The sequence below is a fragment of the Sus scrofa genome, chromosome 7 (genome assembly GCF_054392235.1).
Source record: "Sus scrofa isolate SSC_HxYL_T2T_F1_AM1 chromosome 7, Sscrofa_HxYL_maternal_Yorkshire_Landrace_v2.0, whole genome shotgun sequence".
In the NCBI taxonomy this organism is placed as follows: domain Eukaryota; kingdom Metazoa; phylum Chordata; class Mammalia; order Artiodactyla; family Suidae; genus Sus; species Sus scrofa.
In genome coordinates, this window is record NC_139389.1 from 99631079 (window position 1) to 99659076 (window position 27998).

The 27998-nt window shown below is 38.8% G+C and overlaps 1 protein-coding gene, 1 long non-coding RNA gene and 1 other non-coding gene across 4 annotated transcripts; 1 reads left to right on the forward strand and 2 right to left on the reverse strand.

Moving 5' to 3' along the window:
• The first annotated feature begins 652 nt into the window (after positions 1-652).
• ZBTB1 (zinc finger and BTB domain containing 1) lies at positions 653-27190 on the forward strand. Of its 2 annotated transcripts, XM_003482279.5 has the most exons (3): positions 653-822; positions 15068-16983; positions 25285-27190. In XM_003482279.5, the coding sequence occupies exons 2-3, from the start codon at positions 15086-15088 to the stop codon at positions 25319-25321; spliced, it is 1935 nt and encodes a 644-aa protein (XP_003482327.1). In that variant the 5' UTR covers positions 653-822; positions 15068-15085; the 3' UTR covers positions 25322-27190. The 2 variants fall into 2 exon arrangements, with proteins under 2 accessions (XP_003482327.1, XP_005666364.1); XM_005666307.3 differs by lacking the exon at positions 25285-27190 and having other exon boundaries at positions 15068-18272.
• On the reverse strand, positions 16218-27190 carry LOC146401800 (uncharacterized). Its single transcript, XR_014811007.1, has 2 exons — positions 23082-27190; positions 16218-22761 (listed from the first exon to the last, which is right to left on the reverse strand). It is a non-coding gene; the product is annotated as an uncharacterized LOC146401800 (long non-coding RNA).
• A 443-nt stretch (positions 27191-27633) lies between these two features.
• LOC146401801 (small nucleolar RNA SNORD2) lies at positions 27634-27699 on the reverse strand. Its single transcript, XR_014811744.1, has one exon. It is a non-coding gene; the product is annotated as a small nucleolar RNA SNORD2 (small nucleolar RNA).
• Between the last annotated feature and the right edge of the window lie 299 nt (positions 27700-27998).

The window sequence follows — 27998 nt, forward strand, 5'->3', positions numbered from 1 at the left end:
AGGGCGCGGGGCCAGGGAAGCTGAACCACGGGAGCCTGGGAGGGGAGGCGGGCTGGGCGGGGTTGGGCATGGCGGGGGAAGTGACTCAAGGCCAGAGGCGGACAGGCCCACGGAAGGCAGGAGTGGGGGGAGCGCGGGCAATGGGCGACCCTGAACTAGCTGGCCGCGCACGGGACAGAGCAAGGGTGCTGGCGCCCCCAGAACGTCAGGGACATACCGTGAGGGAGGGCCCAGCTGCTGGGCCCTATGGGGCCGGGGTCTGACATCTGGACAGAGTGGGAAAGCAGCATCCTGCCCTTGGGGAGTCGGGAGGAGCCCAGTCCCATCCAGCTGTGCAAACAGGAGGAGGAGGAGGAGGTCCCAAGCCTACCCTAGGGAGAGGGGCAAGAGGGGTGGTCAGGCTGTCGCCGCGCCGGCCCCCGCGGTGCGGGTTGCGCCAGCCTCCTCGGAACCCGACGCAGAAACTTGTTGCAACAAACAGGCGACCGCGGGTGCCCCTAGCAGCCAGCGGCGGAGTGGGTGGGCGGTCGAGAGGGAGGGGAAGGCTGGCGGACGCCGCAGCGAACTGGTGGGCAGACCCGGAGTCGCCGCGTAAGCGGGGCCGGCTCAGTGCGGTGCAGCAGGCGCGGCTGTGCGGCAGCGGAAGTCCTTTGTTGCAGCACAGTCCCTGGCAGAGCCAGAGCCTCTCCGCGCAGCCCAGCCCGAGCGCCGCGCGTCGCCGCCACTGCAGCTCGCGGCCCCTTCGTCTCCGCCCGCCTTTCCTGTGGCTGATTTGCCTTAAACTCCCTAAAATTTCCGCAGCCCCGGATCCTGCTGCGGCCGGTGAGTATTTGCCAGTTGTGGGGCTATTTGCGCAACTTTGGCCCGGGCGGGAGGGTGACGGGCCGCGAGCTTGACGGAGTGCGGGGCCGGAGCGGCGCCGACCCGTGCGGGGAGCCAGAGCGCGGCGGACGCGCTGCGAGGACCCGGCGACAGGCGGTTGCCGGGCCGCCTGCTTGATCCCGCCGCCCTCCGGCGCGTCTGGTCGGGGACGTGCGGCCTCCCTGGGTCGGAGGCGAAGCCCACGGAGACTAGTTCCCAAATTAGTTACCTTCTTTTTCCTTTCTTTCTCTGCCTTTATTTTTTGAGGGGGGGGGGAGGGGAGGTGTAGACGGGAGGCGGGAGGACCCGGTTGATTGACGTGCCCAGAGCCCGCTTCTCTCAACTTACAGCCGCGGCTTCTCGGCGGGTGGGAGGGGAAGTGTCCCGGAGCCCGAGGCCGCAGACTTGGGCGCGCTCCGAGGGAGGAGGCGTAAGAGCCGTGCAAATTCTTGCCACGCTCTTTCCCCCCACCCCCACCCCGCCGGCACACACGCTTTTTGTTCAGTAAAAAGTGGTAGGTCTCGAGTTGGGGAATTTTCAGTGGAAAGATATGTTTCCTGGGAGAAAAGTGCTTTCGCTTCCAGCGTTGGGAGCTCACTAGAAGTTTTCGGTAAATGGGTTGGATGCAAATCGAGAGTCGTTACCACTAAAATATGTAGGCTTCCGTCTGAGCTCAGCTATCCTCCGAGTCTCCCTTCCTACCTAAGCAGCACATCTACATGATCTGTCTGCAGGGTTGACAGGACATTTTTCCAAATTGGGAGCGTCAAGGAGATGTTGGTGGAAGTCCTTGATGTTTTCTGGGAACAGTAGGGCATTTGTCTGTTGTGTAATAATAGTCCTAAATTGAGATTCAACGTGGTAGATACCAGCAGGTTCTTTATTGGCCAAGTGTATTTCCAGGCAGAAAAACTATGCCAGGAACGCTTCCCTTTGACACTCGAACCCAAGAAGTGGTCCCAGGCTTTTTGAGACTTGGAATCAATTTCTTGAGCTGAAGTTCAAGGCACTCTGGAGCAGATTTGGTGAAGGATGCAGTTTTCATGATAACTCCAAACTAATCATCACCTTCTCCTTTGAAATTATGAAACTTTGTCATTGCTAAAAGATACGATGAGGAGAATTGGGATACAAAAAGAAGAAACTTGAATGATGGCTGGCCACCAGAACCTCAAAATTTTCCTTTTGAATTACTTATATCTAATAAAGTCTCAATGATAACTGAATAGCTTTGGAAACTAGGTGGGGGCTTCTTCGTTGTAAAAGAAAATTGAAGCATAGTGAAGGTAAAATGTTTTTCCAAAGATTAATAAAATAATACAGACAATCTGTGAGTGGAACCTTGAGTCAACATCTTATACTCATTTTAAAGCAGATTGTCTTTTATGACCAGATTTTCATGGTATAGAGTAACTCATTGGAGCAGTCTTACCTGAAGCCTTCTATTCTTCCTACCCAACATGGCCTAATTTGGGGGAAGTGGGGAGCCCTGGTGCATCACTGTCAGAGAAAAGAGAAACCATATTTAACCAGGACCTTAGCAGGGCAGAGCACCATATCAGCCACTTGCTCTTGACCTTGTGTTTGATTTTGCCTTAACCCTGCTAACTTTTTGTGCTGTTTATCTATTCTCCTCTTTTGCCAGGCTCTGGGGAAGAATTAGTTCATGAAGCTCTTTAAGGGTGTCTCTGTGTTCCTTGCAGCCCACCCATTCTAACATGCATGAGAAAACAAGTGCCTGCTTTTAGGCCTCCTCCCTCCATCCAGAAAAGTGCTAAGCTTTTGCTATTAAGCTTCTGGCCCAAAGGGCATGAAACCATCTGGGATGAAAATGTGGAAAAATTTTCCATAGATTTTTACTTTTAAGCCATAATATGTTGTCTTCCCCCCCCAAATCAAGATATGTTTGGAAAACATCTGCTTTGAGAGGTCATTTTGGTCTCTATAGAATATTTTCTCTTGATATTTTCATTTTGCACTGGTATCTCTTACCATAAAATACTGAATTTATTCTCTTATGGGAACCAAATTAAAGGTGATTCATGTCTATTTTTTTCTCAAACTGGAGAAAACTGGAGATGTTTTTATATAAAATCCATGCTCTTTGTAAAAAATCAGCTTATACTGAAGTACATAAAAAACAAAAATGAAAGTCATTCTGACTCCCACTCCCCAGAGATTATCACTGTTAACAATCAATTCCTTGTTTAAAATGAAAGAAGGCAACATTTGGTCATAATGTGCTACGTGTGCCTCACCCTGCCTAGAGATGGCCATGATGATTCATGGGCTCATGTTCTGTATTCACGACTCAGGTTGTTAAGAATTGGCCAGGTAGAGAGGAAAAGGGGGAATGTCTTGTATTGGACTGATTTAAAATTCTGTGATTAAGTAACAGACCTGAGAGTTTAAATATAACAGGGCTTCTATTTTAGGTTTGTCCTTATGAAGTGCTTGCTGGAGCTTGGAGGGCTAGTTGTCACACATTTAATGTTAATGTTGTTGTCAAGCCTCTGAGGGGTTGATTTTTACTGACCAACCTCCTAAAATGAAACCCTCACATTTGTAAAGAGTTTCATAATTTATAGTTGGAAGGAAGTGGGTGTACTTGCCATAAAGACCACTGCCAAGATATCTCTGTGCTGATATGAGGTGCGAGGTCTCTTTTGATCAATATCCAGAGGCAAACATCAAGCAAAGGAAATTAGAGGAAGGAGATTAATGACTGCGGTTTTTAGATGTGGCCTGGAAGAAGATGATACATGCTTAAGATAGATTTCTTAATTATACTTACATTGTGGAAGGTAGAGTCATTTGTGTAGTAACTTTAAGAAGTCGTAGTCAAAGTACAGAATTACTTATTCCTTAGCCTGGTATATTCAAGAGGAGTGAGCTGTGAAGTAATTGATGGTATTCTGAAAACAAATCCCCAAAATAGTACCTAGAAGTTAAATCACAGCATTGGTTTTTGAGAGTGTTGGGGACATGGGAGTTTTTTACATTACTCTGCTTTGAGTTTAAAATCATTTTCAAAATGAAATTGGAAAATGAAAGAATTAAATCACCAACCAGATTTTCTGTTTGTTGTCTGTGTGAGATGCACATAATCCTTCGTAGAGGTAACCGAAGAGCTCCATCCTCACTTTAAGTCTTTTGTATTAGGGGAGGACTTGCTCTCATGGGCAGTGGGAATCAGCAGGTGGAAGAGGAGATGGGAAGGGGCAAGGCATTTTGCCTGTAATATGGGCCTTTTTGAGAATAGGGTGATTCTGGGTAGTTTAGAGTGTCCAAAGAGACACTTTAGGTAATAGTCATTGCCAGAAAGTGTTTTCTGGTTTATAAAAACTGAAACTTAGGGCTCTGAATCAAGAGAGTCAAAGTTTGAGTCCCATCTTATAAGCACTTGAGTATCAACCACTGAACCTGTTTCCTCATTCGCCAAAAGAGGGTAATAAAAATACCTACCTCAGTTCTTGTGAAAATCAGTTGTATAACATATGGGAAATCACTTTTTAATTTTTTGACTACTACATAAAAATTGCCATAATTGAAGTAATGCGAACAGTTGATAAGCAAAATAAAAGTGTCTACTTCAATGCTTGTTCATTCAAAAATTGATCAAATATCAACTAAATGTCAGGCAGCTAATAGAGGCTCAGGGGATGCAGTCAGTGACGACTGAGACCGTGCCCTGATCTCAAGGAGCCTGCCACAAACGAGGGGACCCACATCACTGTAATCCCTGCTGTGAGTGCAGGGGTAGATAAGGCATCCTGGTTTGGCTGATACATTATTTGTCACCCCTTAGTTGTAGGTATAGGCTGTTTTGGAAGCACAGAAGAGGGCTGTCTGCCTTACCCAGGGATCAGAAAGAACTTCCTAAAGAGAGTGAGCTGGACGATGAAAGGCTCTAAGCAAAAGGAGGAGCATGTATGAAAGCATGAAGGTTTTTGCTGTGTTAGCTGCTTTGGGATGAGGGGGAATCTTAAATCTTAAATAGATTTAAGGCTTAAAACTGGAGTTAAGCTTCTTAGAAAGAACATACTTTTATGGTACTCTTTTTATTGGTTTCATTGACTTTTAATTAGATAAAAGTGTGATGTTTTCAGGATTTGGGTTACAATTAAAAATTAAACACTTGCATCTACAAAATTAGAAACAGTACAATTTTTTTAAAAAAAAATGTGTGGACCTTAAAAAAATACATATATTTATGTATTTTATATATGTACATGTATTTATATATATGTATTTTTTTATTTAGGCCTGCTGAAAGAAGGCAACTGGGTAGTCTCTCCCATCATCATAGAGTTGCCTCACCAGTTTTCACTCAGCTGTGTTTACTGAGCACATACTGGGTTGCAGAGAATCGAACAAGCCAAAGCCCTGGCCTTCAAGTTGCTCATAGTCTAATGGGGAGACCAACACATAGATAACTGTGGTAGCTGATTCTTATTTAGCACTTGCTCCATAACAGACACTGCCTTACAGTAATTCTAAATGGTAGGAAGGATTACCATTCCCATTCTCAGATCAGAGAACCAAGGCACAGATTGGTTAAGCAACTTGCTCAAGTTCACACATCTAATAAGTGGCAGAACCAGAATTTGAACTCGGACAGTCTGGTTAGTCTGGGCTTTCTGTTGATGTTCTGATGTTTAAAAAGTAGTGTAATAAATGCAGAATAAGGAGATAATACACAGAGTAATATCAAAAACAGTAGGAGAGTGAAGTCTTAAAGAAGGCTTTCTGGAGGAAAAGATTCTTAAAAGATATGTGGGGGGTTCAGAAGAACCAGATCAGCATGAGTGAAAATTCAGGTGAGAAATACATGAAGTGCATGTGGGTGGGAGGGGTCGCAAGCAGTTTTATGGTACCTGAACACGAAGTTGGAAGGCGGAAGTAGCCAAAATAGGAGACTAGATGGGTGGGCAAGGAGGGCTGTTGTACGCCTTGCTAAGGAGTTTGTCCTTTAGCCTGAGGGTGTGTGAAAGGACCCATAGAAGAGTTTAAGCAGAATTGACAGGGTCTGATTTTTGAGGGAGAGGGATGGATGTGAGGGGCCAGTTAGGGAGCTGTTGTAATAATTCAAGAGTAGTGATAGAGGCCTCAAGGAAAGGGAAGGTAAGGGTGGAAAAGAGGGGCAGATTTGAGAGAGACTTACAAAATTGGCAAGACTTAACGGTGAGGAAGAAGTCCCAGGTGACTCCCAAGTAGCCTGGGTGATTGGCATGTAGGTGGAGACAGGGGGGGATCAGTTTTAGGTGGATCCCAGACCACAGAGTGAGTAGCACTCTGGAATAGAAGTTCCACAAAATGAACCCTAACATGCCACGTGCAAAAAGGGACTTCCTGGTGAAGTGGTGAAGCGGCTTTCTGCTGAGAGAAGCCTGCTGTTCACCCAGTGCCCCCTGGTGGTCAAAAGATGCCATGTTGCCTCCTTAGGATGAACAGATCAAAATGTGGACTGCCTGCCATTAAATGCTTTTCTTCTTCCACTCCTGGAGGAAGAGAGGAATATTTCAGAAGCCACTGTGTTCCCTTTGCTTTCTGTGTGGATAAATTCATTTCCTAAACCTAACAGCTTAAGTACAGTAACACTCATTCAGAAGTTATTTTGTTGACAGCCTCAGCTGTCCCGTGCCCCTGGGCTGAAGCAAAAGAGTCAAGCATTGTGTTGCCTTTCAGCAATTAAAATAGATTTTTAAAAGTGCAGGAATTAAAACTTGATCTTACTCCTAGAACATGTCCCTAGGTCCTCACAGCAAATTTATTTATATTTTTTTATAGATGCAGTTTCAGTGAGTTTTTGTCTAATTTCATAACTCATAACATTGAAATGGTGGGCAGTAGGAGAGCAACACACCTTTTAGAAGTGACAGCTGTTGGCTTGACAAGTAAGGAGACAGAAAAATACTAACCAACTGACAAACTACAATCTCCAAAAGCATAATAGTCTTGGGCCATTTTGTGTAAGTGTAAACAACTCTTGCGAATTTGAATAGCTCCTATTTTTCAGAAAATGTAACTGTTGCAGAGGAGAAAGCTGACAGCCAGGAGTTGCCATATATGGGGGCTGCTGTTGGAATAGTAGGAAGAGCCTGAGACCAGGATTGAGGAGGCCAAGGTCCTATCCTGTAAGCCACTAAAACTAGATGTGACTTTGAGTATATGACTTAACCTCTCAGGGCCTCAGTTTGTTTTCTCATCTATAAAGCAACAGGTTGACCTTGATCATGGGAAAATTTTATGAACTTTGTCCACATGATGACATTAATATTTAAGAAAAATTGTATTTCGCTCAGATTAAAAAAAGCACTTGTCACCTCTAATTAATACGAGAGTTTTGTGAAGAGTATGGTTATCCTTTTATAGATGAGAAAAGAAGGCTTGGAGAGTTAAAGAAAATTCATAGCTAAATAAGTGATAGAGCTGATATTCAAATCTTTCAGTGTCTGCTTCCTGGGCTCTTATTTATTTTGCTTTTTAGGGCTGCACCTGCAGCATATGGAAGTTCCCAGGCAAGGGGTCATATCAGAGCTCAGTTGCAGGCCTACGCCTCAGCCACAGCAACACAGGATCCAAGCCGAGTCTGCAGCCTACACCACAGCTCGCGGCAACGCTGGACTCCCGACCCACTGAATGAGGCCAGGGATGGAACTCACATCCTCACAGGTACTAGTCAGGTTCGTTTCTGCTGGGCCACAACGGGAACTCCCCTGGTCTCCTATTTAATACTTTCATTTAACAAGCATGCATTAAGTGCCAACTTTGTGGCAAGTGGGCTAGGCACAGGGAACACAAAGGCCATTAAGCCTCATGCCCACCCTGCAGAGTTGAATGTAGTAGGCATTGCTGTACCTCTGTTAGTGCTAAAAGTGCAGATGCTACTACAGCACAGTTAGGACGAATTAATACGTGGCCATGTCAGGGTTTTTAAAGACTTTATGGTGTGAGCACAGAGTGGAGCCACCATTTATAGCTTTGTTTCTATGGGGATATGTGTTTCAAGTTCCAAATAACTAAAAAATAAAGGTTTGGAACATAATCCAGTTATAATTACAGAATTTCTTGTACTAAGTACTGAATTCTCAGTCTAATAATCAGCCAGCAGCATGCTTGTTCTAAAAAGTGAATAAAATTTTCTAAACTTGATCATGTCTGTCCAATTTCAGTGCCTTGAAGTAAAATCTTTTATTTTTAGGAGCCTATACAACTGGCCCTTCCCGGAAACCTCAAGGAAAAAAACCTTAAAGAATTTTATTGGGTTTAAATTTAGATGGAGTTCCCGTTGTGTCTCAGTGGGTTTAAGAACCTGACATAGCATCCACGAGGATGTGGGTTCAATCCCTGGCCTCATTCAGTGGGTTAAGGATCTTGTGTTACCACAAGCTGCTGAGTAGGTGACAGATGCGGCTCGGATCTGGTGTGGCTGTGGCACAGGCCAGCAGTTGTAGCTCCATTTTGACCCCTAGCCAGGGAATTTCCATATGCCATAGGTGCGGCCCTAAAAGGAAAAAAAAAAATTTAGAGATTGGAATATTGTATACCCTAGAAAATGGTATCCTAGGGAAGAATTTTTAAAAGGTGACTTTATTTTTCTAGGTAGCAGAGTTATTAAAGCTGTGATTTCAGGCTCAAGAGTCATATTGCTTGTGTTCTAATCTCACCAAGTCCTCTGACCTTAGGAAGTTTCTATAACATTGTGTTCTGTGTTCTTATCTGGAAAGGAGTCTTAAAACAGTACATACTTGCAGGGATTGTTATGAAGATTAAATGGTAAAATGATATACATACTTAATGCGTACATACATATATGTTTTATCTATAATACATGACATATTTATATGTGTCTTACTGTTGATATGCCAGGCTCTAGTTTAAGCAGATATCACCCACACCTGCTTAGACTAGATCCTGGCACATTGATAGCAAGCCCAGTAAAACAGATTTATCTCTCCTCAACGTTACATTCCCAAGCTCTGGTTTACGCTGCTACGTACGTACCTCTCCCCAGTTGTTTATATACACACCAGTACACATACCTGGTGTTTTTCCCTCTCTTTCTTTTTTTCTCTGTATTACTCCTTTGTCAAGGCTTCACTTAAGTCCTTCCTAAAGTGTACTGTTCTAGTACCATTTCATGCTTTTCTCTTTCTAAACCCTTACTGAACTTAAGTCAAAATAATTCAGTATTTAAATTTCTCAAGTTGTTTCTTGGTTTAAAATCTAATCCCTCATATGTAATTAGCTCTTTTGTATACTATCCTTTTCCATCATCCACCTCAATGCTTTATGCCCTGTTAGGAACCCCGTAGATGTTCAAGTACATCCTGATGCTCGGATGTATACACGGGAGAGGATCCTTTCACTACCTTCAGGCTTCTTAAGAAGCCAGTCTATAGCCCTGAAGTTAAATCCATGTACATACGTCAGTCATAAAAGACAGAGAAGTAGGTACAAGGAAATGAGTGTATATACTGAAATGTTTGAGACCCAGAGGTAATTGTTAGTGGTGTGGAGATTGGGATCCTGAATTGAGTCCGATACTAGGCTCTACTGCAGCGTCACTGAGACTATACCAGTCATTCCCAGGGGAGTGTCCTTGGTAATGCACGTCTGTGACACAGATTAGAGGGTGATTATTTGCCTTACAGAAGGAGTCACTCCAAAATTCCTTTTAAGTTCTTCATTCACTTTATATGCTTATTTACAGACCCTTAAATTATCTTTTGACTTAAGACCAAGGCAAAAGAAATGTCCAGCAAAACTTGGTGTTTGTTTATTTTAATTTCAGAGATTTAGCAATGAGGGTAAGGTATTTCTGAAACCTTACTGTATCAGTGAGAAATTTACTGAAATAGCTTACAGAGTATAATTTTGGGAACACATCTACTGAATAAGGCTAGATGCGTGTATGTAGATGCAGCCACATTACAGATAGCATTCAGATGGGGTAGTGTTTGGTGGAAGAGCCTTAATAATTCTGTTAAGGATTCATGCCTAGTGCTTGTTGACTATTCTTTGCAGAAGGGCAAACTGCATAGTACCAAGGAGTATGTAGTAAGCACTGTTCAGTGGTCAGTACCCATCTGGGTGGTCAGGACTCCTAGTACCTACTTTACCACCCTTCTCTGAACCCCCTGATACATTGTTTAACAGCATCACATCTTTGTCTTTGAAGTAAGCATGTTGGACTAGATTAGACCTCTAACTTCTAAAAGCCTATGAATATGTAAATTTATGAATATTCTTAATGTGCATGGTCACTGTTGTTTTTTGTTTTTTGGTTTTTTGGTTTTTTGTCTTTTTTGCCATTTCTTGGGCCGCTCCCGCAGCACATGGAGGTTTACAGGCTAGGGGTCGAATCGGAGCTGTAGCCACGGGCCTACACCAGGGCCACAGCAACTCGGGATCCGAGCTGTGTCTGCAACCTACACCACAGCTCACAGCAATGCTGGATCCTTAACTCACTGAGCAAGGCCAGGGATCAACCTTCAACCTCATGGTTCCTAGTCGGATTCGTTAACCACTGAGCCACGACAGAAACTCCGTCACTGTTTTTGAATTTGAGATGAGCTGGTTAAATTTTTTCAAACTAAAATTTTAAAAATCCAGGGTTGGAGTTCCCTGGTGGCTCAGTGGGTTAAGGATCTCATGTTGTCACTGCTGTAGCTTTGTTACTGAAGTGGCCTGGGTTTGATCCCTGGCCTAGGAACTTCTCCATGCTATAGGCATAACCAATTAAAAAATAAATAGAAATTCAGTGTAAAACTTTTTTAAAAATTAATTTTATGTTTCTTTTTTCCTTTTTATTTTTATTTTTTCCTGGTCGTGGCATGAGGCGGCTTGATGTGGAGTCTCAGCTTCCAGACTACGGATTGAACCTGGGGCCTCTGGGGCGAAAGGGCAGAATCTTAACAACTAGGCCACCAGGGAATTCCCAGTGTAAAATTGTTTGCATCACTTAACTCCTTATTCCATCCAAAATGGGTATCCTTCTAGCCTTAAGAGAACCCTTAGTGAAGTTCCCTTTGTGGCTCAGCTAAGAATCTGACTAGTATCCATGAGGATGCAGGTTTAATCCCAGACCTCGCTCAGTGGGTGATCCGAGGTGTAGGTTGCAGACAGAGCTCAGATCCCATTGTGCTGTGGCTGTGGCATAGGCCAGCAGCTGCAGCTCTGATTCAACCTATAGCCTGGGAAGTTCCACACGCCGCAGGTGCCGCCCTAAAAAGATAGGGGAAAAAAAGAGAAAACCCTTGGCTTTGGATCACATTTGACATTTTTGCTCTCATCCCTAGCCCTTGATTTCTAGCTGTACAAACTTGTTCTACTAGTGATGCAACACAAACAAAAGCAATCACAGAACGTTGTTATAAAAACAAGAACAGTTGAAATAAAAGGAATTCTTGTATTAAAAACTGTTTATAGGGAGTTCCTGTTGTGGCGCAGTGGAAACAAATCCGACTAGGAACCATGAGGTTGCAGGTTTGATCCTTGGCCTCGCTCAGTGGGTTCAGGATCCATCATTGCTGCGAGCTGTGGTGTAGGTCACAGATGCAGCTTGGATCTAGTGTTGCTGTGGCTCTGGTGTAGGCCAGGGGCTGCAACTCCGATTGGACCTCTAGCCTGGAAACCTCCAATGCCGTGGGTGCAGCCCTAAAAAAAACAAAAGCAAAAACTGTTTACAAACCAGCTATAATGTAAAAAATCAAAATCATGAAAAAAAAACTGTTTATAAGCTTTAACTTCTAAGTTATAGTAAAGTTTTTCAGATATACTCATTTCACCTAAAACACTAAGTTTTTTAGGTAGAATTGTTAAGGATGTTAAAGAAAATTGAGCAAACTTCTTTTGGAATTTGAGTGAAATTAATTAATAAAAGTGAAATACAAATATTTTAATGCAAAAGTTATTCTCAAGACATAACAAGGTGAAAGTCTTACAAAAATTTAGATCCTTCACCCATGATTCCAGCTCTTGCCTTTTTGTTTGTTTGTTTTTGTTTTGGTGTTATTAAGCCTTCTCAAAGCTTTTTTGAATTAGGTGTAACAAGAATACAGTTGTTGGTACTAATTTGTGAATGATTGCTATTAAGTTACTCTCCCTAAAATCAGCTTTACTCGGAACTTGGGCATTTGCATAATAACACTAATGAAACTAGTTTTAGGTCAAGCAATAATTTTAGGCAAAAAGGTATTTCTTCAGCTTCCAGCTGTATGAGGGGAAGAGAGAAACACAGAGAGACTTGGAGGTGATAGGATTCATGCTCAGCCCTTGTTCTCTCCCCCACAGCACAGCCCTTTGTGCATAGAGTAGGCGCTTTGCTGGGTACATGTTGAATGAAGTCACTCATCTAGAACAAGACGAAATTCCCCTCGATGTGTCCTTGAGATTACAGAATACCTATGCTATTGCTGATTCTCAGTACTTTATGTAGTGCCTGGTATACCAACATAAAAAATGTTTGTTGGATTAATAAATGTGTCAAAATGCTGTTGATGCTTTTACTGTTTTAGTGTTTTGTTTATGTTAACACAGAATATATGTTCACTAATGTAATTGATTTTGACTGGCTACAAATATGCCTGTCATACTGGTCTTCTTTGTAGCTACATTAATTTTGGTTGCTGACCGTAGAACTACCTTTCCTTTAGGTTAGAAGGGTCCTTGAAACTTTTAAGCTCTTAATATCATTCTTTCAAGTACAAGGTATTTAAAATCTGAAAGTTTTAACAGAAAAACTGCTGACTTTCATACTGTTGGACTCTTATTTGGAAGGAAACTTGAAGATTATCAAGTCAAACTTAACCTCTGTGCTTAAGTGAGCGTCACCACCACCACACTGCCACTGTCACTTCCATTGATTATCACATGCCAAGCACTATACACCTTACACATTGCTCCTGTGAATCCTCATGTTCGATATGTTATTTCAAGTATTATTATCCCCGCTTTGACCGTTCAGGAAACTTGGGGGGGGGGGGAGTCAGTGAGGACAAACAAGTTACCCAGGGTGGCAAAGCCAGGTTGGAACTCGGGCCTATGTGATCCAGTAAGTCTGTGCTCCTTGCACTGTACCACACTGTCCTCAGTATTTGTCCCTGCTTTTGCACAGGGCACTCATTCTCCTCTGGATGGGTTTGTTTCATTTGTGAACAACTCTCATTACTAGAAAAAGTTATGAGATATCCCTCTACCTCTTTATTCACTAAAAATCTCTCTGAATCTTATAAAACATCTGTAGACCTAGAAATCTCATACTACATAAAATGGGTTTGGGGTCAATTTTTTTTTCTTTTTTTTTTTTTTAAACCCCTCTAATAAGATTTTGTTGTTGTTGGGTGGATTCGTTTTACATAATTGTTATACAGTTTCATAGCCTGTGTTTATTTATTTGACTTCATACCCTGAAAATTTTTCTCATTTTCTTCTACAGTCTTCATTCATAAATATAGTTTTCATAAAGGCCACATGACAGTGAATTTTAGGAAGTGGATTTGCCTTGGTCTACTTACACCTCACTTGTTACCAGGCATTTCAAGTTGGAAATAACATACTGATAAATATCTGAGCATACATTGCTTTCTGTATTTACGTACATACTGAACATGACTTCAGGGTTAGGGTTAGGGTTACACAAGGCTGAAATGTTGTACCTCCTTGAAATACCTGATCTGACTTACAGAAAAGGCCTAGTGGTTGCAGTTTTAAGAAGGCAGTAGGTTTCATTATAACCCATTTTCATTTCACCAGGTGCACTTTCCTACTATGTAACTGTCTTCAGACAGGAGGAAGGAGGTGAGGTGTCTTTAGGTAGAGGGGGAAAGGAGTATGTGATCCACATGTCATCTGTTATACAAAGCAAGTAGAAATCTTTAAATAATCTTTTCATTACTACTGCAGGGATTGAAGGATCTGGGGACTGAAGAACAAACGTTTATTTCCCTAAACAGCTTGTTGAATGTTCTTTTTATGTTCAGTCAAATTGCGCAGGTACTTGTTTTTAAGCTAATTTCAGAAGATAACTTCTGAAGTTTAGTATTTACAGATTAAAAATTAAGGCTAAAATCAGATATTATTTTACCTTTGTGATATAATAGGACATTTAATGCTTTTAATATTTTTCTTGCCTTTTCAGCATCAAATCTGAACATTAAAAATACTTAGAGTGTCTCCTATATGTTGATAAGTGAAGAAAACTAGTTGCGGAAAGTTACATACAGTACAATACCATTTAGGTAAAAAAACAAAACAAAGCAAAAGAACAAAAGCAAAACTATGTGCCTGGCACATAGCGAGTATTCAATAACTATCGACTCTGTATGTATACACAAAATCAGATTCTAAGATATACAATTGGAGAGGTTACCTCTGGAAAGAGATATGGGAACTAAGGCGTGTTTTCATTCTATGTACTTTTATATTTCAGGGTTTTTTTCTATGAGCATGTTTTACTTTTGTTGCTTCTTTTTAATGATTGAAAAATAAAAAAATTTACAATCTAAAGATAGAAACCTCCTTCCCAAATAGAGCAACTACATCTTTATACTGTAAACTGCCTACCGAGCAATATAAGACAAATACTCTGACTCTACAGAATTATTGCTTCTCCAATAATTAAGAAAAGGGATGAATGTTGATCAGACCTATTTACTTGATGTCATTTCCATGTAATCTAATAAGCTTTTGTAAGTAGAATTTTTCTAAGGAAATTTTCAAACATACACAGATAGAACTATACTATCACAACAGTGTAAATCAACTTTAAAAAACGAAAAAAAAGAACTATATCTGCCTCCTAGTTTCAGTAGTTGGCCAATTTTCTATCATCTGTAGCCCTCACACCTACCCCACTGGATTATTTTCAAGCATGTCATGGATATATAATTTCATCAATAAATACAGCCGCATATATATCTAAAAGATAAGGATTCTTTTAACACAACCAAAATACCCGCATCACACTTAAGGATGAGCAGTGATTCCTTTATATCAATCGTCTTAAGAAGTTTTTGATACTCTGCAATCAGATTACTAACTTTCAATTCAAATTGCTATTGAGTTTTGCCACATTTGAATGGAAAGCTAGTCATACCTAGATTGTAATAACAGAGTCACACAAGTCATGATCAAAATTAATTCTTTTTTTCCAGTGCTTTTCTGATACCTTGTCTAACTTTAATATTTTTGTTTTACATAGGTCTCTAATTAATAGAAGATGGCAAAGCCCAGCCACAGCAGCTACGTCCTTCAGCAGCTAAACAACCAAAGGGAATGGGGTTTTCTCTGTGACTGTTGTATCGCAATTGATGACATTTACTTTCAAGCACACAAAGCAGTTCTAGCTGCCTGTAGCTCCTATTTTAGAATGTTTTTCATGAACCATCAGCATAGTACTGCACAACTGAATCTCAGCAACATGAAAATTAGTGCCGAGTGTTTTGATCTCATTTTGCAGTTTATGTATTTAGGAAAAATTATGACAGCTCCTTCCAGTTTTGAGCAGTTTAAAGTGGCAATGAACTACCTACAGCTGTACAATGTTCCTGACTGCTTAGAAGACATACAAGACGCAGACTGTTCCAGTTCCAAATGTTCATCTTCTGCTTCTAGCAAACAGAACAGCAAAATGATATTTGGGGTAAGAATGTATGAAGACACTGTGGCCAGAAATGGCAGTGAAGCCAGTAGGTGGTGTGCAGAGCCAAGTTCAACAGTAAATACACCACATAATAGAGAGCCTGATGAAGAATCTTTGCAATTAGGTAATTTTCCTGAACCACTATTTGATGTGTGTAAAAAGAGTTCTGTGTCCAAATTATCAACTCCAAAAGAACGTGTGTCACGACGCTTTGGACGGAGTTTTACCTGTGATAGTTGTGGATTTGGCTTTAGCTGTGAAAAATTATTAGATGAGCACGTGCTAACCTGTACTAACAGACATTCTTACCAAAACACAAGATCCTATCACAGAATTGTGGATATCAGAGATGGAAAAGACAGTAATATCAAAACTGAATTTGGTGAAAAGGATTCTTCTAAAGCATTTTGTGCACAGACGGACAAATACAGAGGAGACACAAGCCAGGCCGCAGATGATTCAACTTCAACCACTGGAAGCAGAAAAAGTAGCACAGTGGAGACTGAACTAGCCAGTGAAGAAAAAAGCAGAGCTGCCGAGAGGAAAAGAATCATTATCAAGATGGAACCGGAAGATATTCCTACAGATGAACTGAAAGACTTTAACATTATTAAAGTTACTGATAAAGACTGTAATGAGTCCACTGACAATGATGAATTAGAAGACGAACCTGAAGAGCCATTTTATAGATACTATGTTGAAGAAGATGTCAGTATTAAAAAGAGTGGGAGGAAAACTCTAAAACCTCGGATGTCAATAAATGCCGATGAAAGAGGTGGTCTAGAAAACATGAGGCCCCCAAACAACAGCAGTCCAGTACAAGAGGATACAGAAAATGCATCTTGTGAGCTTTGTGGGCTTACGATAACCGAGGAGGACCTGTCATCTCATTACTTAGCCAAACACATCGAAAATATCTGTGCATGTGGCAAGTGTGGACAAATCCTTGTGAAAGGAAGACAGCTTCAGGAACATGCCCAGAGGTGTGGAGAGCCCCAAGATCTGACGATGAACGGGTTAGGAAATGCCGAGGAGAAAATGGACATGGAAGAGAATCCTGATGAGCAGTCTGAAATAAGGGATATGTTTGTTGAGATGTTGGATGATTTTAGGGACAATCATTTCCAGATAAACAGTATCCAAAAAAAGCAGTTATTTAAACATTCTGCCTGTCCTTTTCGATGTCCTAATTGTGGCCAGCGTTTTGAAACTGAAAATCTAGTGGTTGAACATATGTCTAGCTGCCTAGACCAAGACATGTTTAAGAGTGCCATCATGGAAGAGAACGAAAGAGATCACAGACGAAAGCATTTTTGTAATCTGTGCGGAAAAGGATTTTATCAGCGGTGTCACTTAAGAGAACACTATACTGTTCATACTAAGGAAAAGCAGTTTGTTTGTCAGACATGTGGAAAGCAGTTTTTAAGAGAACGTCAGTTGCGACTGCACAATGATATGCACAAAGGCATGGCCAGGTATGTCTGTTCCATTTGTGATCAAGGCAACTTCAGAAAACATGACCATGTACGGCATATGATTTCTCATTTATCTGCTGGTGAGACTATATGCCAGGTCTGCTTTCAGATATTCCCAAATAATGAACAGTTGGAACAGCACATGGATGTTCATCTGTATACATGTGGAATATGTGGAGCAAAGTTTAATTTGAGGAAAGATATGAGATCACATTATAATGCCAAGCATTTGAAAAGAACATAAGTGATTTTCTACTGTATAATGTTTAGTTGATAGCAGACAAAACACCAAAGCAAAGGATATGAGCTATTTAGAAAGTGATTTTATAAGCTGAAGTGTTGAAAAAAAATTCCAAGTCCCTTTTATCTTTAATATTTTTGTTTAGGATATTAAGTATCTACATTTTAGGTGATATTAAATGTCTATCATTTTTGTTATTTCTTAATAGAATTCTTTGTTTTTAGTTTGTTTTAGCTATGATTAAAATTACTTTTAAATGTAGACTGCAAGTGGTTTTTACCCCTTCGATGACTATTAAAGTTTAGTTTTCTTATCAATAAGGTGATGACTTCACTATTTTTATGTGGGGTTTTTTGTTTTTGTTTTTTTGGTTAAGGTTACCCTCTGAAATTTAAAACCCGACATTGGCCATTTCTGTTTAAGAAAAAGTTTTTTTAAGTAATTAGTTATTTGAAACTCTCATTAACTCTAGCTTTTTTTTTTTTTTGCAAGTTGAACAGTGATTTAGCCACTGTTTATTTCCCTTTCTTATCAATGAAATTCATATTCTTAAATTGACAACTTATTAGGCAGGTTAGGTGCACTGAATCTAACCTTGAAGGTTGACATGGGCTCAAACTTGGCCTAAAAAGATGGATGGACCTAAGGAAATGACTATAAATGAATATTTCCTATAATTGATAAAATATTATCATTTAATAATCACATTTAAAACTTATATTAAGTGTAAAACCCAATGACTTTACCCCACTTGAGAAATTAGTGGGGACAAGTCATTTTGTTTTGTGATATTAAATTTAACTATGATAGTTAATTAAAAAGGCATATCTTGTATTCATTTAAAATAATTTAAAATATTCTGATTTCTAAAGTGTGTTAGTTTATCAATTATTTTGTTTATAAATAGACTTTAATTGTCTCTAGGAATATGACATCTAAAGGAAAGTGATTTTTCATCTTTAAAATGACATACTTTTGGAACTTTGAGATTTGAGAAAGCTGCCATGTATATTGATAAATCTAATAAAATAAAGAAATCAATTACAAATCTGGTTGTTCTATAAAAGTAGAGTGTGCAAAAAAAATGTCTTGTGTTTTATACTACGATTTGGAGAAAATGTGTTATGGCAAATTGCAGTTTATCACCATGCTTTTTTTTTTTTTTTTTTGGTAAAGGACTATGAAATTTGAGGACTATAAAATAATCACAGAACATGTATATGGAAATAACTGATCAGTTTTTAGATAAAGTAGAATTACCTTTAGTTGTTTCTGACACAGGGTCTACATGAATTACATGTGAATTAAAACACTGGCAAAACTGGCCCACCAATCAACATATCTATTAGATAGAATGCTTTTTAATGTGAATTACTTGCATTGTGGTATCCTTCTCGTAATGAAAAGGATTTTAAAATAACTCCGATATTTAAAAGTCTAATTTTGTGATTATCACAGTGATTTAGCAGTATTGTTCTTTTAGTTTATATCAATTTTTAAGATATACAAGTCATATTTTTGTATACAATTTGCATAAAGGAACAAGCTGCCAAGAAAATTGAGAGACATATTGACTAGCACAGATTTAGTTGAAAGAGAAGTGTTATTCTTTGAGCTCAGTAGAGATTTGTGGGAGTTGAGGCATCAAATAAGAATTGGAATAGTACAGGAGCCATGCAGTATTAGGACAAAATAGTGGGAAGTAGAGATGGGGTAAATACACAAGATAAATGAGAAATCATGAATTTTTATAAATGCCATATAGCAGAAAAAGCAAGAAAAGTGATTCATCTTAGTCTTGGATATGATAGTTTATCAAGTAATTAAATCCAAAGTGCAATTTAAAATGAAATGTGGTACATACATTACTGATAGGAACCTGATAAAAGTTCTGTAACAAACCCAGAGACCATCAGAGAGTAGTGTGAAGAGATAAGATCAACTCAAACCAAATTTCCAAACTATATGGTATCTTAGTGGTCATTGTTTTCTTTGGGGCCACTTTTTTTCATGACCCTCTTCAAAAACTATTGCAACGGCTTTCCCACCATTAAAGAACAAAGGTCTTTCTAAATACTACCACTCTATAAAAAGGATTGTCTATTCCATTAGGAAGGGGAGTTTAAATACATACTAACAGCCAACAATTAGCAAGCAAAAATACTTGCCTTTTAAAAAGAGGGAATGAAAATTATCCAACACTTCTCTTCAGCCTGGTTTCCTCACTTCCCTCTCCTGGGATGGAGCTACTGAGCTCTAGCTACTTACTGTTGTTTCTTGCCCTCCAGTACTGTGAAGGCAATGAATCGAGACTGTGGAAGCTGCCTCCTCCTCCTCCTCCTGCCTTTATAATTTACTTGATTAGTATCTAAATCTGAAAATGAAGGGGAAATCTGGATAGATAGATGTAGAATCTTATTTCTCTTTCTGTCTCACAAATACAGTCTTGCTAAAAGGGCCTTTTGTTCTCCAAGAAATCCTGGAGGAGTGGAGTCAGTGCTTAACCAGCTTGCCACCAATTACAGTGCAGCTCATGTTTATAATTTTTTAGTAAACAAGACTGAAAATCTCAGAGATGAATAAAGCAGATTAGGACTCAGAAATTTGTCTTAATCTTCCCTATTTTTAAAGTAAAAATACTCAGAAAAATGACATGTGAGTAAAATGGTTCATGGCTAATGTTTAATGTATGAAGTTTGAGTATGAACAAAAATTAGAAAAAAGAACATAAGGATTCTAGGAGCTAGTTATAAAAATTAAAGAGTTAAAATAAGGACCGAGTTTGCGAGAGCAGTCAGCACCAGTTAAAAGGAAAAATAGTAGACTAAAAATCATATTTAAGTACTGGAGTTGAGAACAAGAGTATGAACAAGATATAAAAGTTATTGAATAAGGGAGTTCCTGTCATAGCTCAGTGGGTTACGAACCCAACTAGTATCTATAGGATGTGGGTTTGATCCCTGGCAGAGCTCAGTGGGTTAAGGATCCAGCATTGCTGTGAGCTGTTGCAGATGTGGCTGTAGGTCGAAGATGTGGCTCAGATCTGGTGTTGTGGCTGTGGCGTAGGCTGGCAGCTGTAGCTCCAATTCCACCCCAGCCTGGGAACTTCCATAAGCCGCAAGTTCGGCCCTAAAAAGAAAAAAAAAGTTGCGTATAAAAATAAATATTTGAGTTTTCTAGGTGAGGTGAGTAGAATGGATATAATTTGCCAGTTTAAAATAATTTGATTAATTCAATTAGAGCTGTAGAATGCCTAATAAAACAGCTGTATGAATATACTAAAGATAAGCGTAAATACTTGAGGTGCTATACCAATGTTTATTTTCTAAAAAAGTGGGTATAGAGGCCGGCGGTGGTGATTGGCAACTTTCTCCCTGGTTAAACAATACCTGTTCCTTTATATTACAGTTAAGAAAACTTTGTATTTAATAGATCTCTGGAAAATTCCCCAAAGAACGAGTGTAGCAATTAAACGTTAAACTTGTCATTGTTAACAAAACGCCAAAATAATACCAACCAGAAGAGAAAAGCCTGGACGTGTATGTGCACACATAGTTGAGAATAAAACAACTTGGTGTATTTCTTAATTCTACTTTTTTTTTTCTATTTTGGCTGCCCTGCAGCTTATGGATTTCCTCAGGCCAGGGATCAGATCCAAACCAGTCTCAACCTAAGCCGCAGCTGCAGCAACATCGGATCCTTAACCCACTGTGCCAAGCTGGGCATCAAACCTGTAACACAGCACTCCTAAGACACTGCCAATCCCATTGCACCACAGCAGGAACTCCTATTTCTTAATTCTAAATGGGTTTTATGAGTTAGGAAAATTTTTGCCATTAGATCAGTTCCTCATCTTTCCTCACCACACCCACCTCCTTTGTAACAAATGCTTCTCAGTGATTCAAGCCCAAGCTCTAAAGTCTCCCGCCCATTGACAGTGCCTTAGATTTCAGGTACCAAAATGCTTCATGGGAACATATCCTTGTGGAATGTCTCCCATGTCCTGATACCTGGGGTGCAGTAAACTGGGGGTGACAGGATGAATGCCAGGGATCTGAAGTAAGTAGAGTTAGATTTGGTTGTTAAGAACTTGAAACTGCAGCCCAGATTTGGAAACCCATGAACCACCCATCCCAGGACTCTCAAGTCATCCCATGATCCATTTAGTTACCACTCTTTGTACTCTCTAAATGCTTTACAGACGTAATTTTAATTTATCCTCGCAGCCTTATGAGGTAAGTATTCTAATTTTCCGGATGGGGGACTGAGATCCAGAGAGACTGAGTCTTTTTCCTAAGATCACATAGAAACTAAATGTTAGAGCTGGAATTTGAAACTAGACGTATTTGATGTCTACATTCCTATTCTTAACCACTAAGCTACATTAAGTACAGAGAAGGGCCTTTTCAGCTCAGTAACACGTGTAACAAAGCTGATCATCTGTCATCTACGGTGTCTCATGAGGAAGCTGGTAATAGTGGTACTTGAGGAACTTGTTGAATAATGTGAAAATATATAAGAAACAAAATTTTATTTGAATGGGTCATTTGGAATGATGCTTTAGAAATAAGTACTAAATACTGTTATGTTTTAATTTCCTTTATTTAAATTTAAAACATTTAGTGGTATAAGCAGCCATTTTTTCGAGTCCCTGGTAGAGGCTCAGTTTGAGTTCAACTTCTGTATTTTTGCCTTTGTGACTTTTTGCCCCTCTGTTTTCCCTGTTCCTGATTTTTATGTTTTAATCTCCCTCACCAGTCACCATTTCCTTTTATTGGTTATGAGACTGATGAGTTGACTAACTCAAATTATTTGAAAATATTCCCTCCGAAAATCAGGACCCCAGAATCATCAGTATCCTCTTTTTGCCTTAGCAAATGATGTGGATAAGAAATTTTTAATTTCTTTGGCTAAAAAAATAAGATAAAATCCCTAATTACTATATTGTGATTGATTAAAGTTTATAGAACAATCTGAGTGTCTAAAAACAGAAATTTATTATACTAGCCATTTATAATTCAATTTACCAAAAATGTTTTTTTTAATGGCTGCACCCACAGCATATGAAAGTTCCCAGGCCAGGGACTAAATCCAAACCACAGCTGGGGCAATGCCTTTAACCCACTTCTCAGAGCCAAGGATCAAACCTGTTGCTCAGTGGCGACCTGAACCACTGAGCCACATAGGGACAGCCTTATAAATGAAAGACAATTTCAAAAAAGCAACAGTTGTATCTCCACCCTAACCTAGCAGCAAACTTTGAAGAAGTGAACAATTATCTAACGGTTTAAGTAAAACAGTGCCCCTCCCAATCTAATGTGATTGTATGTATGTATTTATTTATCTAATTTTTTGGCCATACCCAGAGCATGTGGAAGTTCCCAGGCAATGCTGGATCTTTAACCTGCTGCACTACAAGAGAACTCCTCTAATCTGATTTTAATTTTATGCATCTGTTGCCTGATTTCTAAGACCTGTATAATAGGTTTTGCTATTACTATGTGAAGTCTACTACTTTAATAATCTCTCTCTACCATCTGCTTTTTTTTTTTTTTTTTTTTTTTTTTTTTTTTTTTTTTTTTTTTTTGTCTTTTTGTCTTTTTTGTTGTTGTTGTTGTTGCTATTTCTTGGGCCGCTCCCGCGGCATATGGAGGTTCCCAGGCTAGGGGTCTAATCGGAGCTGTAGCCACCGGCCTAAGCCAGAGCCACAGCAACGCGGGATCCGAGCCGCGTCTGCAACCTACACCACAGCTCACGGCAACGCCGGATCGTTAACCCACTGAGCAAGGGCAGGGACCGAACCCGCAACCTCATGGTTCCTAGTCGGATTCGTTAACCACTGCGCCACGACGGGAACTCCTGCTTTTTTTTTTTTTTTAAAGTGAGGATAGGAGAATAAGATGGTAAAGATTCCATGGATAGTATCTATATAACTTAGGTGGCCCACTTTCATTGCCTTCTATCAAACTCAAGAACATATTCCTTGATAACATGGATAGACTCTCATACTAAGAACAGGTGAAATTTAACTACTTATAAATTCATATGCTGGCAAAAGGCAAAAGTGCAAGGATTTAGAATGTGCCTCTGAGTATAGGTGAATATACTAACTAAATGACAATAGCAGCTTGTAAATTCATGCTAACTTTGAACAAATTTTATACCACTTACATATTTACATGCACATGCTTAGTTTCCATTAGCATTAAGAAGTTTAAATCCTATTTAAGTTATTCCCTTGTTATATTTAGGAGAATCATATCATTAAGTTCATTAGCAGTGACAGAATTGTTCATTTCTTCTACTAAAATCCACTGCAGATCACTGATGGGCAAAATGTCATTTATAATTTTTCTCGATGCCTTACTCATTTGCTGACAAAAAAGATGGTGTGAAGATTGTAGGTCAGAGAATTCCCTCTGAGGCGCAATGGGATCTGTGGCATCTCTGCAGTGCCAAGACACAGGTTCCATCCCTGGCCCAGCACAGTGGGTTAAAGGATCCAGCGTTGCTGCAGCTGTGACAAAGGTAACCACTGTGGCTCAGATGTGATCCCTGGCCTGGGAACTCCATATGCTATGGGGCAGCCAAAAAAGAAGTAGAAGAAAGATTGCAGTTCAGTACTTGGCTTTGAATTAAATGTAAGAATGTACAAATCACCACTGTAATAAGTAAAAAATCACAGGAAACTCTAGGGCCAAAGAATGACAAAAATGTAAAAGACATTATTTCATTCCAGAGTCAGAATTAATACTTTTATGTGAGAAATGGAGTTCCCATGGTAGCTCAATGGTAACAAACCCAACTGGTATCCATGAGGATGAGGGTTCAATCCCTGGCCTCACTCAGTGGATTAAGGATCCAGCATTGCTGTGAGCTGTGGTGTAGGTTGCAGACACCGCTCGGATCCTTCATTGCTTTGGCTGTGGTGTAGGCCAGTAGCTGCAGTTCCAATCCAATCCCTAGCCTGCGAACTTCCATATGCTGCAGATGTGGCCCTAAAAAGCAAATAATAATTTTATGAGAGAAAATTTGCATAACACTCTACTTGCCTATTTGAGAATGGAATAATAGGTAGACAGCCTATGAAGTCCCAGGTAAGCTTTATTTTAAAAGTTACTACATTGTTTTTATTCTACTTAAACTAATTGCTTACACCAATCAGAATCAACAGAGCTTATTTTTAGATGTCAGAAATATAAACACCCAGATTATGAAAGTCATTGTTTCCTTCAAATGTTTATGTGTTTCTTGAAGTGGAAAAAATTTTTAAGAAAAAAATCTCTTTTTTACAAAATTAGGCATTACTGTGAAAAAAATAATTCTACCCAGAATCATGGGGCAGGTTAGGAGGACTTTGAACTTAGGAATTTGAAAACTCCTCCTGTGTGTGTATGTGTGTGTGTGTGTGTACTTTATTTTCATTTGCGGAGTGCAAAACACTTAATATTTGAAGAGGACAATGTTAGCTTGATGGCTAAACGCACTCAGTAAAAAGAACAACTTTTTTTGGATAAATATGGCCAACTATATTTCAAGTAAGCTTACATCAGTTTAATTTCCCTCCAGCATACCAACCATGAGAGAACATGAACTTTTAAATTTGTTAAAGCTATGTTTCAATCAGAGATTTGCCATTAACAAGTACATTGTAAAATTATTTTATTTGAAGAAAAACTCTTTTTAACTGCTTCCTTCCTCCTACCCTCCTTTACTTGGCCGACCTCCTATCTTTTTATGTTACTTACTGACGAGCCCTGCCAATTGCATCTTAGCTCATCTGAGGAAAAAAAAAAAAGTTGCCTCAATAGCTGAAAAATTATACTGGTAAAAATAACATCTTGCATTTGAAGGGTACAATGAGTTACCTTGTGGGGGAAAAATTAAATAAATCTAAGTTCTAGGAACTGTGCTTTTGTTTTCATTCTTCGTTCTATTAACAGTGTGCTGGCCTGGTGGCAGAATTCATGAAAATCTGATCTAAGAATTATGTTGTATCTTGTAGAGCAGTCAACGTGTAATATTATTTTTCTTGAGTTTTGTCTTTTTCTGTGTGACAGTGGTCAAATAGGGCCTTCTAAACATCTGGAGATGTGAGATCTGAATTTGGAGAGGACATGGGGAAGAATCAATCTTCAACAGATAATCTATAAGTCCAGACCCAGGAATATCAGATCTGAAGTGACACCATCTTTTCTGTCTTCTGACAAACCTCTTCAACCCCAAAAGTTCCAGTTGCAAGGATCCAAGAAAACTCAGTAAAGATCACTTCGGAATCATTCTGTTGTGAAAAAAAATTGATTCGTGGTGACTCTCCTAATCTATGATTTGTGGAAAATCTGCTAAAGAAAAATAACTAGATTATTCATAAGGCATCAGTGCTTAAAGCGATATTAAAATGAAACTTTATATGCTAATTATCTTCAAGGGTCCCTCCTAAAATAAAAGGGCTTGCTAGGCTACTATAAATACATTATAAAGTGAGATAATCGCATATCTGTGTAAACATATAATTCTAAACTTAAATTGAATTATAGCTTACATATCATAATTCAAATTGAATTATAGCTTACATATCATTTTTAGACAGTTTTTAAAATTACACCCCAAAATCTGTAGAGTATAAATAAAAAGATGTGGGTAGAGAAAAAAGCACTTATGACCAATATTTTAACAGGAAAAGATAATCTAGTTATCACTTACTGTTTAATGCAACATTTGCCTTAACTCTTTTTTCACTGTATATACCAGACACAAATTCGATTATTAACGAGGCTCCCTTTTCAGTCTGTTACTTGAAAGAAAAACAGAAGTGGTATTACTTCGATAGTGGTATATTTTCACAAATCACAAATAAAAAGAAACTATCTTGACATATTTTCTTCTCAACTTAGCAATATAACCTAATAAGCCAGAATAAGTTTCTGTTAAACATCTATTCTTGGTATTAATGAATAACATCATGCTTCGCAGCTTTCAAATTTCAGGATAAAATTCAACTAAGTATTGAATGAAACAATGGTTAACATATCTTAAAAAACCTCTCATGGGAAAATGAAATGTTTGTGAGGTTTTTACCTGGAGATAGATAGATAGGTAGGTAGATAGATATACATACACACATTTCTTAACCGTATGAATCTTATAGACATGTTGTGTCTTTGTGAATGTATTTGTAGTTTTACTTTTGATTAACTGCATACCCAATTCATCATCATCATCCATATTGTTGTTTCTCCTGTAATATCAAGATGTTATATATTTTCAGAAGTGTTTACTTTCTTTGTATGCCTATGTCTTCAAATGTTTTAATAAGGAGTTGCACAAAGAGATCTAACTTAGAGTACACATAATAGAACATGCAGAAATTGTCATTTAACACTTCTATCTATAAAGTAGAATGATAACTTGAACATTCATTCTAATAATTAAACTAACAGAAAATCAGAAAGAGTTAATTAAAGTATGATAGTGGGTACAAGGGTGAGAAGGGAGACAAGAAATCCACTACAGACTTCTGATTCACATGAATTCACATGCTTTATGAGAGAAGTAAATAAGCTTAGGGAAATGTTAAGAATATAAAACAAAAACTATAGCTAATATCTTTTGGAAACATGAAGAAGCATATAGAACTTAAGACTTCTAGCAAATAAATAGGAAACAGAAAAGATAAAAGAATGCTATCAATAATTAAAAGTGCCAGATCACTATAGTTGAAAAAACAACTTTTGATTAACTGATGGAATTAAGATTTACAAAAAAATTATGGCTTAAATTTTGACTGTACTAAACTACAGATGTAATGAATTACAATGATAAGTGATATAAATGCATTCTATAATGTGATTATTTTCTGTATGTTAGTTTAAAATGGAGTTACTGGATTACATAGAGAATTTGTCATAATTTTTAATCCATTGCTTTTACCTAATAAAATTTCCTCCTCTATATTCAGAAGTTAAACTGTCTGTATATTACTTTTATTTATACTGCACTTTTTCAACCTGGCTCTTTTTAAAAAATTACTTTACCAAAAAGTTATCAATTCCTTTCATTCTGTAATACAAAATAATAAAATATCTGACATGGCTAATTACGGTACTTCTGAACAGCATAAGATGTGCCCAAAGAATTAACTAAAATTCTTGTTTCTGAATCCCGGTTTCTTTCACTATAGAATGACTAGAAAAGTACTATCTCATGGCAAACACAGATGGCAACAAATTAGGTTTCTCTGTGATATAAAGAGGTAATTATTTATAAAAGTCCACTGACATTATATTTAGTTCTTTTGGAGGATTAACACATTTCTCAAAATAACAATTTATTCAGAGAAATAACTTCCTTAGCAATATAATTCATTGTGTTTATTTTCAGTTTAAGAGTTTAGTTGTCTTTCTTTTTGCAAGTGATCAACAATGAGTATTCTCATTTCAGGTAAGTCCTGAAAGAAAATTGCCATAATTTCACAGAATTTAAGAAGTATTACCAGTAATGGCATATTGCCTCCAATTCTTCACTTCTTTCATATTATTTCAGACTATTCCACAAGAGTCTGTCCTTGAAGTTAGCACTCTACAAAACTGTAGAAGGCACAATTTCTCTGCTATTGTCATGGATTCACTTCTTTTCTGGAAAGTCTGTCTTCTACGCTTGGGCCTCTTAGCCTTGCATACCAGGCATGGTAGTGTCCTACCCCAGGCTACCATGTCTCTACAGTTTAATTATAACTTTTAAAGATTGAGTTTTTTAATACCCAAAGAAATAGTGA